This window comes from Aptenodytes patagonicus, chromosome 13, assembly GCF_965638725.1.
Source record: "Aptenodytes patagonicus chromosome 13, bAptPat1.pri.cur, whole genome shotgun sequence".
Lineage (NCBI taxonomy): Eukaryota > Metazoa > Chordata > Aves > Sphenisciformes > Spheniscidae > Aptenodytes > Aptenodytes patagonicus.
Genome location: NC_134961.1, coordinates 13,351,788 through 13,367,647, shown reverse-complemented (window position 1 = coordinate 13,367,647; position 15,860 = coordinate 13,351,788). Strand labels below are relative to the sequence as shown.

Genomic DNA, 15,860 nt, shown 5'->3' with positions numbered 1-15,860 from the left:
CAGAATTACGCCCTTCATAGGGCTGATTGACTGACAAAGAATAGATATCATGTAATGCATTCCAATTACTTTCAATAACAGATTAATGGCTCTCCTGCTTGTGAAAATTGTATGGCTGGGATTGTCAGTAAGCCTGTTTGCAGCTGGTAGCAGGTGTGAATCAGTTTGCTGGAATAAATTTCCTGCTGTATGACCCTTCATGCTCCTCTTCTGCTCTATTATGTTGGTCAATGGGTTGGTTTTATAGTGTTGTGGTTTTCTAAAGGCACTAATACCCTTCAGCATAATGCTTTAAATTTTCATTAGCTCAAAGAATAAGCGTCTCACTGCAATCACATTCTCCGGAGTCCTTGGTAATCAAAATGATCCCCTAATTGGCATATTTATGTTTTCAATGTGGTTTGTCAATTATGTGGTTTTTATTTCTGTATAAGTTGAAAACTGTAAACCTCTGGGATTGTGCTTTTATATCAGGCCCTGCAAAAAGGATGGATGTCATGTATTTGCCCAGCCACAGCCCCACGAAAAAAAATTGTCTCATTGTCTTGGGTAACATGAATGTATATCATTTTAGTTGCATTTTCTGTTTTCCCTTTCCCAGGTCCGCTGTGATAGTGAAATACAAGAGCTACGTCAGTGGCAAAAGCAGTTGAGAGAGGAGAAAAACATTATTAAAAGAGTGAAAGAATTCTGGACTAAGCAGGAAGCCAAAGGTATGTGAATTAAACTGTATATTTTAATGATTTTTCTTTTTACGTTAAGTGTTTAATTTTTATATTTCAAGTTGTATTAAGAAATAGGACACACAGTAAGACACAAATCACAAGTGAGAAGAGAAGGCAATGTCGGTTGGGAATGCCTGGCTGTTTCTTTACAGTCACTACTTACTCTAAGTTAGTTGCCTGAATAGCTGAAAGTGGTAATTAAAAATACAGTACAGGGCCAAAGCTCAATAATTTCAGAGGACTATGACAATGTGCTGGCACAGTATTTCCTAGGGCAGGATCAGATCTCTACCAGCTACACATGTAAATACTGTTTTTTACCAGATGGGTTGTTGTACAGTTTTTCTGAACTGTGGGATTTCTATTTGGTAAATGTTCTACTGGCATTTTCCTGTAGTTATTTATAGCAGAAGTTGGCCTGTACAGTTCTAAAAAAAGAAAACAAACCCAAACAACCCAATATAATTGCCAAGTGAAATGAGGCCAGATTGCTTTAAGAACCGATACTGTAACATGTTTCCTTCTTGCCCTGATTGTGGACAAGGCTTTACTGACAGGGCCAAAGTTGTTATTCACTTACTCAGGCACAGTGGTGTAATTATGGTTATTCAGCCAGCCTCTTTGTCTACTAATGCAGGAGGATTCACTAGTTGCTCAACCGGTCTACATTTTATCAGCCTCTGTGGGCTGGACTCAAATGGGATATACGTAGGGATGTAAATTACATGCCAATAGATGTAGGTGAGAAGAGGTCGTTCAGCTACGTTGTTCATGTGTTGAACAGAGGGAAAATTATGTTGTATCAGTCACCGTTGTGTGGTCCTTCAGTCTGATGGCACTGTCACAGATGTGTTTTCACATGGCCGATCTTTGCCCTGAACTATGTAAGAGCATTCAAGGTGCAGTTTCACGCAGTCAATTGGATCAAACTTGGAGCTGCCAAAAGGGTTGATCCCACTCTGTAGTTCTTGCATCAATTTTGGTGATTGTCTAACTGCACCATGGGTTTGGATCAGTTTTGGTATGGGGCAGGTTAGTTTTCCACAACGTTGTTGCCACATGATTGCTGTATCTAACACAAAGGGGAAAGTGAACTGGGGAGAGAGAGGGATAACTACTTTCAGCAGCCCACAGCTTGGTTAAATTGAGCAGAATATGAGATGGTATTCTCATACCTGGTTACTGCTCATGGCTGAGGAAGTGCCAATCTCCAGGTGATTGGCAGGAGTTAAAAGCCAGGGGCAAGTCATGGCTTAGACCTCTTCAGCTCAGTACACAAAAGCACATCTGTTCATGCCCTCATTCTGAGCCTGGTTGTCATGGGGCTTCACTGGGGAAGGAGAGACTTACATTTGAATCCCTGAAGGGCAAGAAAGTTTAGAATCGGGTTTCTGTGAAAGGTTTTAAAATGCTGAGTCCTGGTCAGTTAGATACCTACTCTCCAGAAAAATCTACAACTCTAGATTTCAAGTGACAGAAAATTGGTGATGTGCAATCTGGTATTAGGCAGCTTAATGGGAGGCCTCTGTCCTCCGTGTTGCCTAATGACCTAGGCAGCTTTTCACTCAGCACTGAATATTTGTGGGTCACCATTTGGAGCTCTTTCTCTTTGCTGCCTCTGTAGACCATGCCATTGTTTCGTTGGTTCACCTTCAGGTACCCAATTTCTACACATTTAAAGTCTAAGCTGAACACTGAGTATGTCCTGCTGGGTCTTCACTCAAATGTTCTTTTCTTTCCTTATTCTCTATGCAACTTAACTGTTCTTTTTAATGAAATGGAGTTATTGTACTCATGCACAGATATGAAATAGGGTGTTCTGGAATTAAGTGTTTGACATCCTCACAGTATGCTTTATTTTAGAAACTACAGTAAGAATGTCCATACATAAATAGTACTTATTAACATCACTGCTGTAGCAATCAGAGCTTGTTGTAAGTGACTAGAGCCTTGCAATTCTTCAATAACTCTAGTCATCAAATCTTTTGTGGCTATTGTTAATTTTAAAACTGTCCTGCTTTTTAATAGATGATACAACTAAAACTTCCCTATGAAGCATTTTAATTATAAAATAGTCCATGCTTTGTAAATGTCAAAGGAATTAACAGCAGTCAGGTCATTAACCTGATGCACTGCAATTATTCTTTCACTTTTTATTGTGCATCTATTCTATCTATCATTAGTTACAAGTAGATCAGGCTAAAAGGACAGCATGAAAGTTCCACACATTTCCCTTTCTGCTTGCAATCTTCTTTTGAAATTTCTGCCTAAAGGTGAAAGGAGTTTTTCCTTTCACATATGTGAAAGGAGAAATCTGTTACTAGTAACAATCATTGTAACAACTGGGATTACAAAATAACCCCTTGTTTTCAGTTTTCCTTATTTTAATGTTTTTTCCTTCACACAAAATAAATGTAATAGGCACTTGGGGCTAATAATAGCATTTTAAACAAATGCTAGATTCTTTCTTCTGTGAAATCCCAGCCCTTCCAAATGGGCTAATTTTTATAATACCAGCAAACACGAAGTTATACATTAGTAATTTCTCCATGTTTTCAAGCTCCCCCACTGGCAAACCTTTGATTCCCTAAACTTCATTCCTATTGTTTCCTATTTGTACTTACATATCTGTTGGATAGCATTAGTTTTTAGGACATCTAGTCAGGGTAATGTTGCAGTTATACTGTGTTAAGTTTGCTGTCAAGCCTTCTGAAGTGTATGCAGAACACCAACTAATTCTGCAATCAGAATTGGATAAGTAGGTATTTCCACTGGGTATTTGCTAATGAACACAGGGTTCAGTAGTTATAGTATAAATCTTTCCAATAAATATCTTAAAACATGGTGCTATTGTAACACAATTTCTCCTCCATTGTGTGAAGTGGAACAGTATTTAAACCCACTCTCACACAACAGCTGTGCAGCAAACACCAGGCAGTACTGGGAACAAACATTTTAAACTTTTTCTCTGGATTTCTGAAGTAATCCACATTTTGTCACATAACATGAAGTGAATCAGTGGCAACTCATCCTCTAGGACAATGTTCACTGTTGAAAAGCTGCCTCTATGGGCCGCCTCCTTTAATCCTCTGGAGTGCTCACCTGCCAGTCACATGCTGATCAGCACAAGCTGATACCACAGGGTGATTTAATGTTTGCAATTGAGAGAATCGTGTTCAAGTACTGCATCCACCGCGTTCCCCAGGGCCTGGACAATGTCAGCAACTCCTCCTGGCTTACCTATGCTAGACAAAAAAGCTCTTGCACAGAGGCAGGTCTGTCTCCAGTTTGCTGCTTTCCCTGTGATGAGAGATGGTGACTGCAGCAGCAGCTACTGGATAGTTCTGTGGTTTGCATGTTTGCAAGTGCAAGGAAAAGCATTCTCCTGTTGGAGGTACTTTTCCTGCCCAAACAGCCATTCTTTGTGATCTCCAGGGAAAATGTGTGAGCTGGATTGAAGCTCCTGCCAGCTAGCTTCAGCTGCATCGTGCTATTTAATAGAATGTGTCCAGTAAAATCTGCTTCCATTGTAATATTGCAAGATTTATACTATATGTATTACACCCTGAGTTCATTAGAAAGTATCCCGTGGAGAAATCTACTTTTCCAATTCCGATTGCAGAATTAGTTGGTGTTCTGCATACAGTTCAAAATGCTTGACATTCTTCCAACGTTCCTTCCTGGTGTTAGGAGTTCTTGTCATAAGAAAGAGTCTGCATTGATACCAGTACTGGTACCAATACAAATAGCGATAGTTTTCTTTGAGTAGATATTTAGAGACATTGAGAGGCGGGCTTACGATTAAGAAAGACAGTAATGAATGACAACCTCAAAAGCGGTTCTGCATGTCTATACCAACAGCAGGACCATAATGAAAGCTGTTCCTGCAGGTTGTATTTCAGCTATGAAGGCTTAAGTGTGAATTCAGTCTGCAGAATTCTCAGGGTAGAATTTTTTAAATCGTAAAGACAGTTAAGTATCAGCTGATAACAAAGCTGTCATAAAAAAGTAATTTTTCAAAAGACATCATTTTCAAAACCTTCCTTTATGTATCATGGCCTCCTCAGTTGCCTTGCTATTACAGTATTTTATATTGCAAGGTGTTACGAGCTGACACGCTTTTCTGTGTCTGCACTGTGCTATATGCAGGACCGTTTGACCACTGCTTCACTTAATTATGAAATGTTCAGAACAAAAAGAATTTTCTTCAGGGCAGTATACATTATAGTACAAATACTGAAACTGGAAGACTGTCACAATTTTTTTTTGTGATAGCAGTTTGTTACAAGGGCTGCATAGATTTTCCAAACATTTATTCATATTTATATTGCAGTTTTAATCCACAAAAGGTCAGGTTTTATTTACCAACCCATGCAATTGCCCAAGGGATATTTTATAGCTGAAAAGAATTCATTCTGAGGAGCAAAATCATACATCACAACAGGGAAAAACTGCATTTTTGTGTGTGTATATATATGGGGTGTTCCTATGCAGTAAGTGAAGTAGAATTCTTGGCTTTAGTAGCTTAGAGCTAGAAGATTAAACAAAATAGTAACTAGTAACAGTGTACAAAAATGATGAAAAATAAAATCCATGAGACATAAGTTGTCTTCCAGCAGACCTGACTGATATGTAAAGAAAACTTTGGCAGAGCAACCAAGGGTTTTCTTCAAGTCTTTGTGGGATTTCGTAGCCTATTTACTATGGTTTATTAAGAGTTTACTTTGAGGAAAAAAAAAAGTAGGCATCTTCTTTTTTTAAAAGAAGACATAAATAGATCTGTTTTTGAAGATCTGAAAACAGTGGATTCAAATTTACTAGGATAAAATTAATCTCATTATAAATTTAAAAAATAAAAGCCAAATTCTTCTTTTTGTAGTACATGTTTAATTCTGTCAGTGTTAATTGTTGAAAAATTGTATTCCTGAAGGTGATGATAGAAGTTGACCTAGCAGGCTTGCTAATTCATTTTAAATGATTGCATTTTGATTCATTTTAAATGATTTAAATGATGTTTGTGGTTTGGACTCTCTGTTTTCAATTTGTTAGCATTTACATCATCTCATCAAGGCATGTTTTTTCACGTTCCATTGTCCATGATACCAGTAAGAGTTACAAATGCATACATTTCCCACTTATTTCTAAGAAATAAAACTATATACTTACAACATACCACTGTGAAAAAGGATGTATGTGATATTAGATGATTATACGATCATAGTTTACAGTCTTCATGCATGTAAAATCTTAAAGGTGAAAATTACAAGTGCATTTTCAGAGGACAAGATGATACCATTTTCAAAATGTTGCAACTAAGAAAGGTAGGGGCTAAGGGTAGAGTGGACTGTGTCATTTGGCAGTTTAATTGATTCAAAAACCTCCTGTCTGAAGAAATGTAATCTTTCCATAAAGTATATTTATGTTGTTTTGGAGAGTAATGTAGTGATAAGATTTCCTTTGCCACCTTTGCCAATTGTTTCAAAAGGAAAAACAAATTTCCTTTTAATCACTCTCATAGAGCTTTCCTGTCATCAAATCAATTATTTTAGGACTCTAGGACACACAGCTGTTTCACCACTTCAAAGAAAGCTGGAAAATTGCCCCTTTTCAATTTTTTTCTTAAACCAGTGCAAGTTCGTATCGCTTCTATCACATTAGCTTTCAATATTATCACATTGTTTCTGTAATGCCTTAACTGAGCTCTGCTAAGTTAATTTAGGAGTATCCATACATAAAATAGCCTTGGGGCCCAGACAGATGGCTATCTGGAAACAGCTGTACTAGTTTGAGAAGTTACTGTCCAGGGGTTTTCATTATCAATCTCAGCTGTGATGCCATAATTAATTTTGTTAGTGCTCCAGCTGCTCTTATTTCTGCTATTATTATTCTGCTGTTTATTAATGTCGTTAAACCCTATTTCATTGTAAAGCCAGCAAGGTTAGTTTTAAAACCGCTTTTACCAGTGATTCAGTCTAACCCAGCGGACTTTGCGCTGAAGTGGATTGTGAGCACTCCTACAATAATGAATAGTTTAACGCAACTACTTCTTAACCTTGTCTTTCTGCGCATTTGGTTTAACTGAATTAATTAATTCAGTTAATTCAATTAATCCCCTTTAACCACTGAGCTCTTCACATCAAGCAGGACAAAGCATTTATTGTTACAAAAAACTCAGATATCACAAATAAAGCATTAAGATTCATGATCCAAAGAAAAAGAAGAAAAACATTTTTAAATAGATACAGCAATTTATTACAAAGTTAACTATGTTAAGAATAACAATGAGGTATGTCTTAAATTTGTATATGACTCTAACCCTGTTTCTTAGATGCTGTAAACAGTGTTGAATCTAACTGTAGGGGATGAATGGTGAGCTGCCAAATAGCTTTTAGAAAATGCTGACTCGAGCAGTAATGTGATTCTATTGACACTACTAGAAAGATCAGCATACCTTCCATGAAAATATCAGCCAAAGACTCAGTTAATGTGAGCTAACAGTCAGATTCTGCTTTGTTGTGGCTTTCAGCAGAATGCTATGTATACCTTATTTCATGGGTATGTTTTAGACAAAGATGTATAATTTTATGAAAGTATGTTTGTATAATCTTGAACCAGTGTGATATTTAAAAAGGATATTAAGAGGAAGTTAGAAATGTATACTGATTGTAATTAACAGATCCAAAGGCTTTCTTAATTTATTTTTCTGCTTTCAGAAAGTGTGTTAAAACCTGTTCATTATTATTGAAACAAATAGTGAAGTTTTAATTTTCATTAGAACATAACCAGAATGAAACGGTTTTTAGGTTTTTTTCAAGTAGGGACCAAAAGTATGATTTTTATGGGGCAGCTAAGGTGATCCAACAACTTCCCCATTAAAAAGGCAGTCCTGTCCTTCCTTGACCAAGGTTTCTGCCATCCTTTCCTTTTCTTGGCTCTAGCAATCATGTCTTCATGGTGAGTTGGTTCAGCTGGCAGATCTGAGAAAGAACTGCTCTTCAGTTCTGTTCTGCTGCCCCTCAGGTTAGCTTTCTGCTGGATCAGCCTGATAAACTGACTTGCCCAATAATGACACAATCCGTACATCCAGTGTAAGGGAAATGGTGCAACAGTAATAGAGGGAAAGAAAACTGCCCATTTGTGACGGCTGCTCACTTTTAGATCAGCTAATCTGTCCTGTGCCTGCTGTGTCATGTGAAACCATACCCTATATGGTATGTCTGCTTGGTTTGGTAGGCCAGGGTATAATGTAGCCTCATATAAACCACTGATTCTCCCCCTGCTTCACAGCATGTTTAAAGCATCTCTTTTTTTTTTTCTTTGTAATTCTTTATTCTTCTTTCACTATGTCTTTTATGCTATTTATTACTAATTTTGAAAAGTGTTCTGGGATAGAAAGTGTGAAAACTTTGCATGAAAATTACTTTATAAATTAATAGCATCTTGCAGGACCGTTGACCTCTTTAATGCATATGCCTGCTAAATTTCTTTTTGAGTGCAAAAAGGTGTGTTTCTTTCAGCCTTTACCTAACATCATAAAGCTACAGCATTCTTAGCTGACATTTTGTTTGCTATACCGCCCCACTGCTGTAACATTACATTCCACAAAATGATCTATATTTAAGGTGTGATAGTCCTTACTCTTAACAGTTTCTACTTTCAGACTGAAAATGTAGAGAGAAGCAGAGCACTCAAGACTCAGTTTAATGGCTCACAGCTTTAGACTTGTAGGGAGAAAGAGAATTCTCCCCAGTATAGCACAGCTTACGGGATAAATTTGCTCCAGAATATTTTACCTTTTACAGAAAATATGGCTAATAAAAAACCAACCTCCAGAGGATGTGAGTGAATAGGAGATGAGCTGGGGCTTTTTTTTTTTTTTGAAGATGATGTCCTTTCTGATTTTATTATTCCAATTTGCTGAAATTACTTTAATGTAAATGTATTTAAATAGGTGATTTAATAACCTGCATGTTATTTGAGATCATGTTTGGCAGGATGTGACCCAGTGGCACACACATAGCAAGACCTGCTTTTGGTTCCATGAGGCTGATGATCTACCATGAGATTGTCTGTTTAGGAGGACTTCTTTTCCCAGCCTGCATTTATCTAGGGCTGTCCGTATCAATTTCATCAATATCTGCAGCCTAAAACATCCATTTGAAACTGAACATAATTTGCTGCATCTTCTTGTTTTCTAGCTGGTATCCCACATAGCTCCAGTCGTATTTTTGCTTTAATATTTCCAAGAATAAGTAGGCCTTCCCTTTTTGGTTAACGACCTGGTTAATTTGATTTGTGCCTCCATGCAGTAGACAAACCCCATCTAGTCGTGATTCTGAGTAGTGTGTTATGCAGATGCAGTGCTGATGAGACATCACTGGAAATTAAAAAGTATCTGTCCTACAATGAAAGGAATTTGAAAATATTTGACCTTTTTTATGAAAATACCTAAAATCTTCATTCGTCACTTATATGAACAAAACACTATTGATACTGTCTGTTACAATGGTTATTCCTCTGCTGGTGTGCTGTTGGGAAGACAAGTGGTTCTGTGTACAGTGTCTAGTACTTTCAGCTCTTTTATTTCCTAAGGGCTTTCTTTTCTTCTTCTTACCTGCATAAAATTTGTAAAATTTTATTTTTAAAAAGCACTGTTCTCAGGGAAAATAGTAAAAGAAATAAATATTTCTGGTTTTATGGCAAAAACAATTGTGACCCTATTAGCTAGCAGTTCTTACAGATCAACCATAGCCTTGGCTTTGCAAGGTACTTCTGTAACAGTGAATGTACACAGTGTGTGGAAAACCTAGTTAAACCAAACTGAGACAGAAAGTAACCTTCACAGCAGGTGCGGGGGTTGATTTCCAGATACAGGAGGGAATATTCCTTTACATTCCATTCAATTTTCAAGCTGTACTTCTCCTTTGGCAGTAGAAGTTATTACTCGCCTATACTGAGAGATTTTAAAAATACTTCTTTCATAGAAAGAATCTTTTCCCTTGGGAAGATGCAGCCAGCAACATGCTGAAGAACTCAAAATGTAGGTGTTCTGTCACTGTAAAATCCTTGAAAATATGAATGAGATTGCAGATAAAGGGGAGAACAGGCTGCATATTTTAGGAGCGCTAGAGCAGGAACAGATGCATACTGTCAAGAAGCAAGGAAATGCAGGCTCTCGCTCCTTATACAGCTGTGATATGTCTCCACCTGAATTATGAGGAAGGATTTGAAAGATAAATATGCTTACCAAGGTAAGTTGAACAGGGGAAGTCTAGTCTGCATACTTTTGAAGGATGGCTATATGTAATCGTATCAAAGTAAATAATCATATCACATCAAAGCAGAATGAACTGAGGAAGGGAAAAATGTTAAATTCAGTACCCAGAAAAAAATGGCTACACTGTGAAACTTCTTGGAATTCATTCCATAAACAAACAAACATGTGAGTATAGCCATGTGCTCTAATGGATCCTTATTAATGGGGCCATAAATGAAGTTACAATCGCATGCATGTTTGCAGGACTGAGTAGTTTCCCAAGGAAAATACTGAAAATGGGATATATATAAATGGGACCTCTTACACTAGGCTTAAAAAAAAGTATTTAAAATGTACTGTAGGTAATAATGCTGGATTAGGAAAAGACATAGTCTGAATAGCTAATGGATTTCTTAAAGACTGCACCTCTGTGGTTTATTTAGGAAAATTCAGCTCAGTAAACTGTAAGGAATTCATCAGTTTTATGTGAGAGTTTCTTTCTTTTTTTTTTTTCCCACTTTCACCAAAGGGGGTTGAAACGTAGTCATGTTTTAGGAAGATTTTTAAACAAAATAATGTGTTTCTAATTTCATCTGCCCTCCTTTTACTGTATCTGTAATTCTTTAATTAATCTCATTATGGAGCTCTTATAAGTGGTGACCTCCCCATATTCCTTGGGTTTACACTTTTAATATATCTGTTATATTATATAACATATATATATACACACACATATATGTTAAGATCTGACATGTTGAAGGTATTTCCTCAAATTATTTTGTTTCAAACTGAGCCATATAAGCAGGTTTAAAGTGGAAGGCTACTTGCTCTCAGTAGAACACTGCAATTAAAAGAATCTGACTCTGCTTTTTTTTAAAAACATTAGTGTATTTACAGGTAGTTGGTTGTTTCTTTCTGAAAACAAAAGTGCTGCAGTCAAAATAGTTTAAAATGGGTTCATATATGTGATTGCTTTTGATTTAACAGCACACGTATAAAGTTTCAGTTACATGAAAGACCTTAAAATTTATTTAAAAAAAAAAAAAGAAAATCCAAGAGCAAAGCAGTGCCAATAGCTGAGTATGTGGTGGTTTTCATCAAGCCTAATTCAAGATGCTTGACATGTTTCTGAAAGTTTAATCTTGGCACTAACAGCTGAGAATGTAGTGATAAAAGTCATAAGACTCATGATGCAGATTCCACTTTATTGGTCCACACCCCAGACTCCGATGTCTTTAAAAAGTTATAAAGATTACAGTAACTTTTAATTTCTGAAACTACGTTGGGAATGTTTGGGGGGGAAAAAAAAGGAAAGATGATCATTCAGATAAGCTACAAAATACACGATCTTCTGAACTACGCTTACACAGGCACAGCAGTATATCTGCTAGCACAAGTCTGAACTAATCCTCTAGTACCAAAGCGGTATCTTTACCCATCATTCTGCAGTTGTTAATAATGATTTGTAATGGCAAAAAGACAATTGCAATTTGGTGATTTTTCTGTGATTATATAAACATAATTTTTTTGTTTGTTTTTCTGTTTTAAATGAGAGGAGAAATTCTTCATGGGTTTTGCAATCTTTTTTTTTTTCTTTTTCTTCTTTTAACCTTTTTCAAGATAATAGTGAAAAAATGGGAGCATTTTTATTGAAAATTCTGTTGGTGTGTTTTGTTAGTCACTTAGATATGCAAACCCAAAATTTCTATTTATAACTATGAGATGCATTAAAAACCTGGAGAAAAGGCTTTTAACTCACCAGTTAAAAAGTAAAACCTTCAAATAGTCGTGCAGCAAAACTAGACGTGAGACTCTTTTGGTTAAAAAACAAAAAAAGAGGGGGGGAATGCACGGAAAGAAAGACCACGATCTGTTAGTGGAGTCTTAAAATATAATTCAGAGATTAGCAAAGAAGTGGGTGACAGATTGCAGAACATACAAGCTACTTGCCCCAGACTTCCCTTTAAACACAGACTGTGGTATTAGTCACTTGGACGTCTTTTTCAATGTAACTGTCTTTTTTTTTGTTTTAGTCTGTGTGAGAGTTTAAATTTGGTGACTTTACAGAACCTATCATATTTTGCAAACAGGAAACATTCCAGAAATAGGAGGGGCTAATGGGTGTAAATGCAGTTTTCATGAAGCTGCCCAGCAAATCTGACATTCTTGTTTTCTGCCCATGTTGGCTTCTGCCTGTAAATCCCAAAATGCTTTTTGCTGGGGACCTGCCACTCTGGAATGACTTCTCCCCATTTCTGGTCAGTTCTTTCTATTTTCATCATTCATTTTTTCTATCATCTTGACTATTTACATGGAAAAAAACCTGCATGAATCAGATGTGCTGAAGATGCGCTGGTTGCCTTCATTCTGGATTTTTCTCTCAGTCCGGGGTCGTCTTCCCTAAACCGTTGTGTTTCTGTGGCTGTCTATTCATGAATCTCAGGTCACTGAATGATTTGGAGGGCACTTGGGTAATCAGTAGCAATACAGTCTCCAGTATATCTAATTCTGTGTAGTTTGTTCTCTCCTACCTCGGGTGTTCACATCAGTTGTTCATCTAGCCTAATGCTTGTATCTTCCAATATTTCTTTTCTCTTTGTACACCTTGAATTGTAAAAATGCCATCCAGATATATCCAAATGAATTATTAATCTTTCTGTCAAAATATTAGGAAAGCATGGTGCATTGCACAAACAAATTCTGCTAGAGATCTTTCAGCCCTTCTTTGCCATCTCCATTACTGGATGCTGGTGTTCGGGAGTCTCCTGTATGTCAGATCTTGCTTCCCTAATCTAATCCTAAGTAAGTGAATTAAAAAAATGCCCTGAAATTGTTTGTTCTCTAAAGTCATGGAGGCAAGACTAAGCATTTTACAAACTCTGTTGCTGATTTGGAGAATTAGGTTTGTCCTGTCACTTTTATATATCCATTTTGCAGAAGCCTCTTCTGATGAGTGATCCTCCGACAGTTCCATTTCAGAATCATGAGTAGCAGACATGTCTATGGGCATAATTTCCAGTTTATTTTTTGTTCGTTTGTTTAGCATATCTTTTTTTTCAGTACATCATTTTCCTATCACTAGTGACTGAAGATTTCCTGAAGTGAAAGGTTTCACTAATAATTGCCTACATGTTGACTTCCAATAGCGAGAGGCTAAAATTATACACACTTTATAAAGAACTGTCTCTTTAAAAGTCAGGTCTTATTTCAGACAGATTGCTGGTGGCTCCAATTTCATGTTCAGGCTTCTTTGGCATTTCATTGGGAGGCTAGGGTGAAACTCCTTTCTATATATATATTTTACTCTAAGCCCCTGCTAATAAGTTATTCCAATAGATTTTCTTTAATGGATTTTCATCTTCTTATAGTCTGAGTCTAGGGTATTTTTCATTACTGTTTTCAACTGTTTAAATTACTAAATGTAATTCTCATAGTTCTTATGATTTAAACAAAATAAAGAGTGTGGGTGTATAAACCTTTCATAAGCTACTGTCACAAACCAGTTGTATTATACAGTAATGTATAAAGTAGGTCATAGTTTGTTCGCTGTTATGCTGAAACCAAGTCTCAAACCAGAACGTCAGTCCTGATTCTGTATTAGTGCATTAAGATGAGGGAAAATTGCCTCTGTTACCCAAAATAGATGGTAAAGATGTTTGAACTTAATGCATATATAAATAGGACAAAGGCCAATCCTGAGATGTCTAATAGGAGTTTTGTAGATTTTTGAGTATTCCACTCCCAGGAGCTGACCAAAACAATAAATCCAAATACGTTCAAAGCCAGCGCTTCCTTTAGCCATCATCTGTGCCTCAACATTGCAACACATACATGATAAACCATGTCAAATGCGCTGCATTTCCAAGGAATGTGGCAGACAAACTAATGGATAACTTTATTATAGTAAGAGTAGCAAGTCAAAAATAGCAGTTAACAGTTGTGCTAACCTCTTCAGAGCAACCCCCACCTCACTTCCAAGGAAATTAATCACAGTCTCCACTAGCGCTTATTATTGTAGTGATGGTTATAGTATCCTATGATTTAGAACATGCATGTGACTAAAGCATAGTTTAATCAGGTTCGCTCTGTATTAAAAAATAAGAGTAATGAGACTGAAACATAATGCTAACAAATTCAACTGTCCTGACAGTAGAAACCATATGACCTATATAGATAGAATACTGGAAATAAATGAGATGTGAGATTTTTGTTTTTTTAACTTAACACTGTCATAGCACTTAAGGGCCTTGGTTGCTTTATGTCTTAGGACTTAAAACCGGAGCTGATGTTTTAAAACTATATGAAATCCTGTGATCATGCTACCAATGATCATGATTGTGTTACTTCTATTTAAATCTTATGTTGCACCTCCTTAAATTAGTGATTATGCATTCTCTGTAGATAATTTTCACACATTCTGTTACACAAACATCTTGGGAGTTAAGGTGTTTGTAATTTTCATGGGAGCTGAATCCAGCCTCCTGTGACAATGGTTTTCTTGGCACTGCCCTGAGACTGGCAGCAGTGCATAGTTGCAATCGCCACTACGTAACTGGCATCCTCGGGCAGTTTGTTCTGCCCGGTTATGTCCATGCGCCTTTCCTCAGCATGCAGGAAATCTCTGTAAAGAAAAAAAGATGGTCTCCATTGCAGTAGAATCACAGTTCTGCAACAGTAGGAATCTGCCAGCATAACTGCACACAGTGACTAGGGACATAGAGGGATAAAATGGGAACCGTGCTGTTAAAGTTCAACTTTTATTATTTTTTTTAAATGCAACTGAAAATAGAAATGGGTCTTTCTCTTCCTCTGTTGAATGAATGATAGGACTCCTAAGACTGAAATGGTTAAAATTCAACATATGAATGGCATGGTTGTAAGCTAGTTGTTCATACTGACATTTACACTATTCATCGCTTTTAGATATGTGTTGTCTGAAAGAAATGGGCTGGATTATCAGCTAGCATAAGTTGTTCTAAACTTCATGGGAGCTATGCTAATATACAAACTAAACATCTTCCTTAGGCATTTCAAAATATTTTAAGCAAGTTAGTTCAGTTTGAGGTGTCACAGCCTGAAAAATATATTTTTCCAATGGAAATTTCTAGTGAAAAGACTTAGCCAGGCAGCTTCTTTCCCCATCTTTCCAGCTTATCTGAATCCTGAGGACATCTTACTTTTCTGTCTGCATAGGAAGCAAGTATATGTCGAAAACTATTTAAATAACTGCCTGAAATCCAGATTCATGCTGACAACCTGTGCTTCCTGGTTAGAGTGATGTGATTTGCAATTGTTATGCTTAAGTAACACAGGTTATGATAAGACATGGACGCTCCTGACTAAAAGCACTGCTAGCAGCTACCTAAAACACCTGATCATTTTAATGTGAAACAGTGTGTGAGAGCCGTGGGGTTTTTGAACTTGTCGCAATTTTTATGAAATATTTGCAAAGGCCAGCCTCATCACATCAAGGCATATTAGATAAAATTCAATGCAATAGTTAGTATTTTGTATATGGGACATTCATAGTCACATGGGATATTTAATCCACTCTGATTTTTCTCCTTACCAGCTGTACAAACAAAAGCCCTAAAATCCAGAAGGGTCTTGTGCCAGCAAGGCACTGGGCACGTACTGCCTTGACCATTGTAGAACGTAGGGCATATCCTACCACTGCAGTCATATTTTGGGTTTCTAAGGTATTGTCTGTGTTCCTCATCATCATACATCACTTTTCCTGTATGTTTCTATGAGCTGAGATCTTCCAGGTTGGTAGTACACTGAGCACCTTAAATTAGCACATGGGCCTGTTGCAGCCTGGTATTCTGGGTACGTACCAAGAGGATTTTGTTTGCTGGTTTTCAGTTGCATGCCTTTGA

At 36.9% G+C, this 15,860-nt stretch overlaps 1 protein-coding gene across 2 annotated transcripts in view; it reads left to right on the top strand.

The window, feature by feature from the left end:
* IQCK (IQ motif containing K) overlaps nucleotides 1-15,860 on the top strand; it is a 54,386-nt gene that overhangs the window by 26,932 nt on the left and 11,594 nt on the right. For both annotated transcript variants that reach the window (XM_076351548.1, XM_076351547.1), the window contains exon 8: nucleotides 602-713. In XM_076351548.1, coding sequence (XP_076207663.1) covers nucleotides 602-713 — 112 coding nt within the window. The remainder of the gene's footprint in view (nucleotides 1-601; nucleotides 714-15,860) is intronic.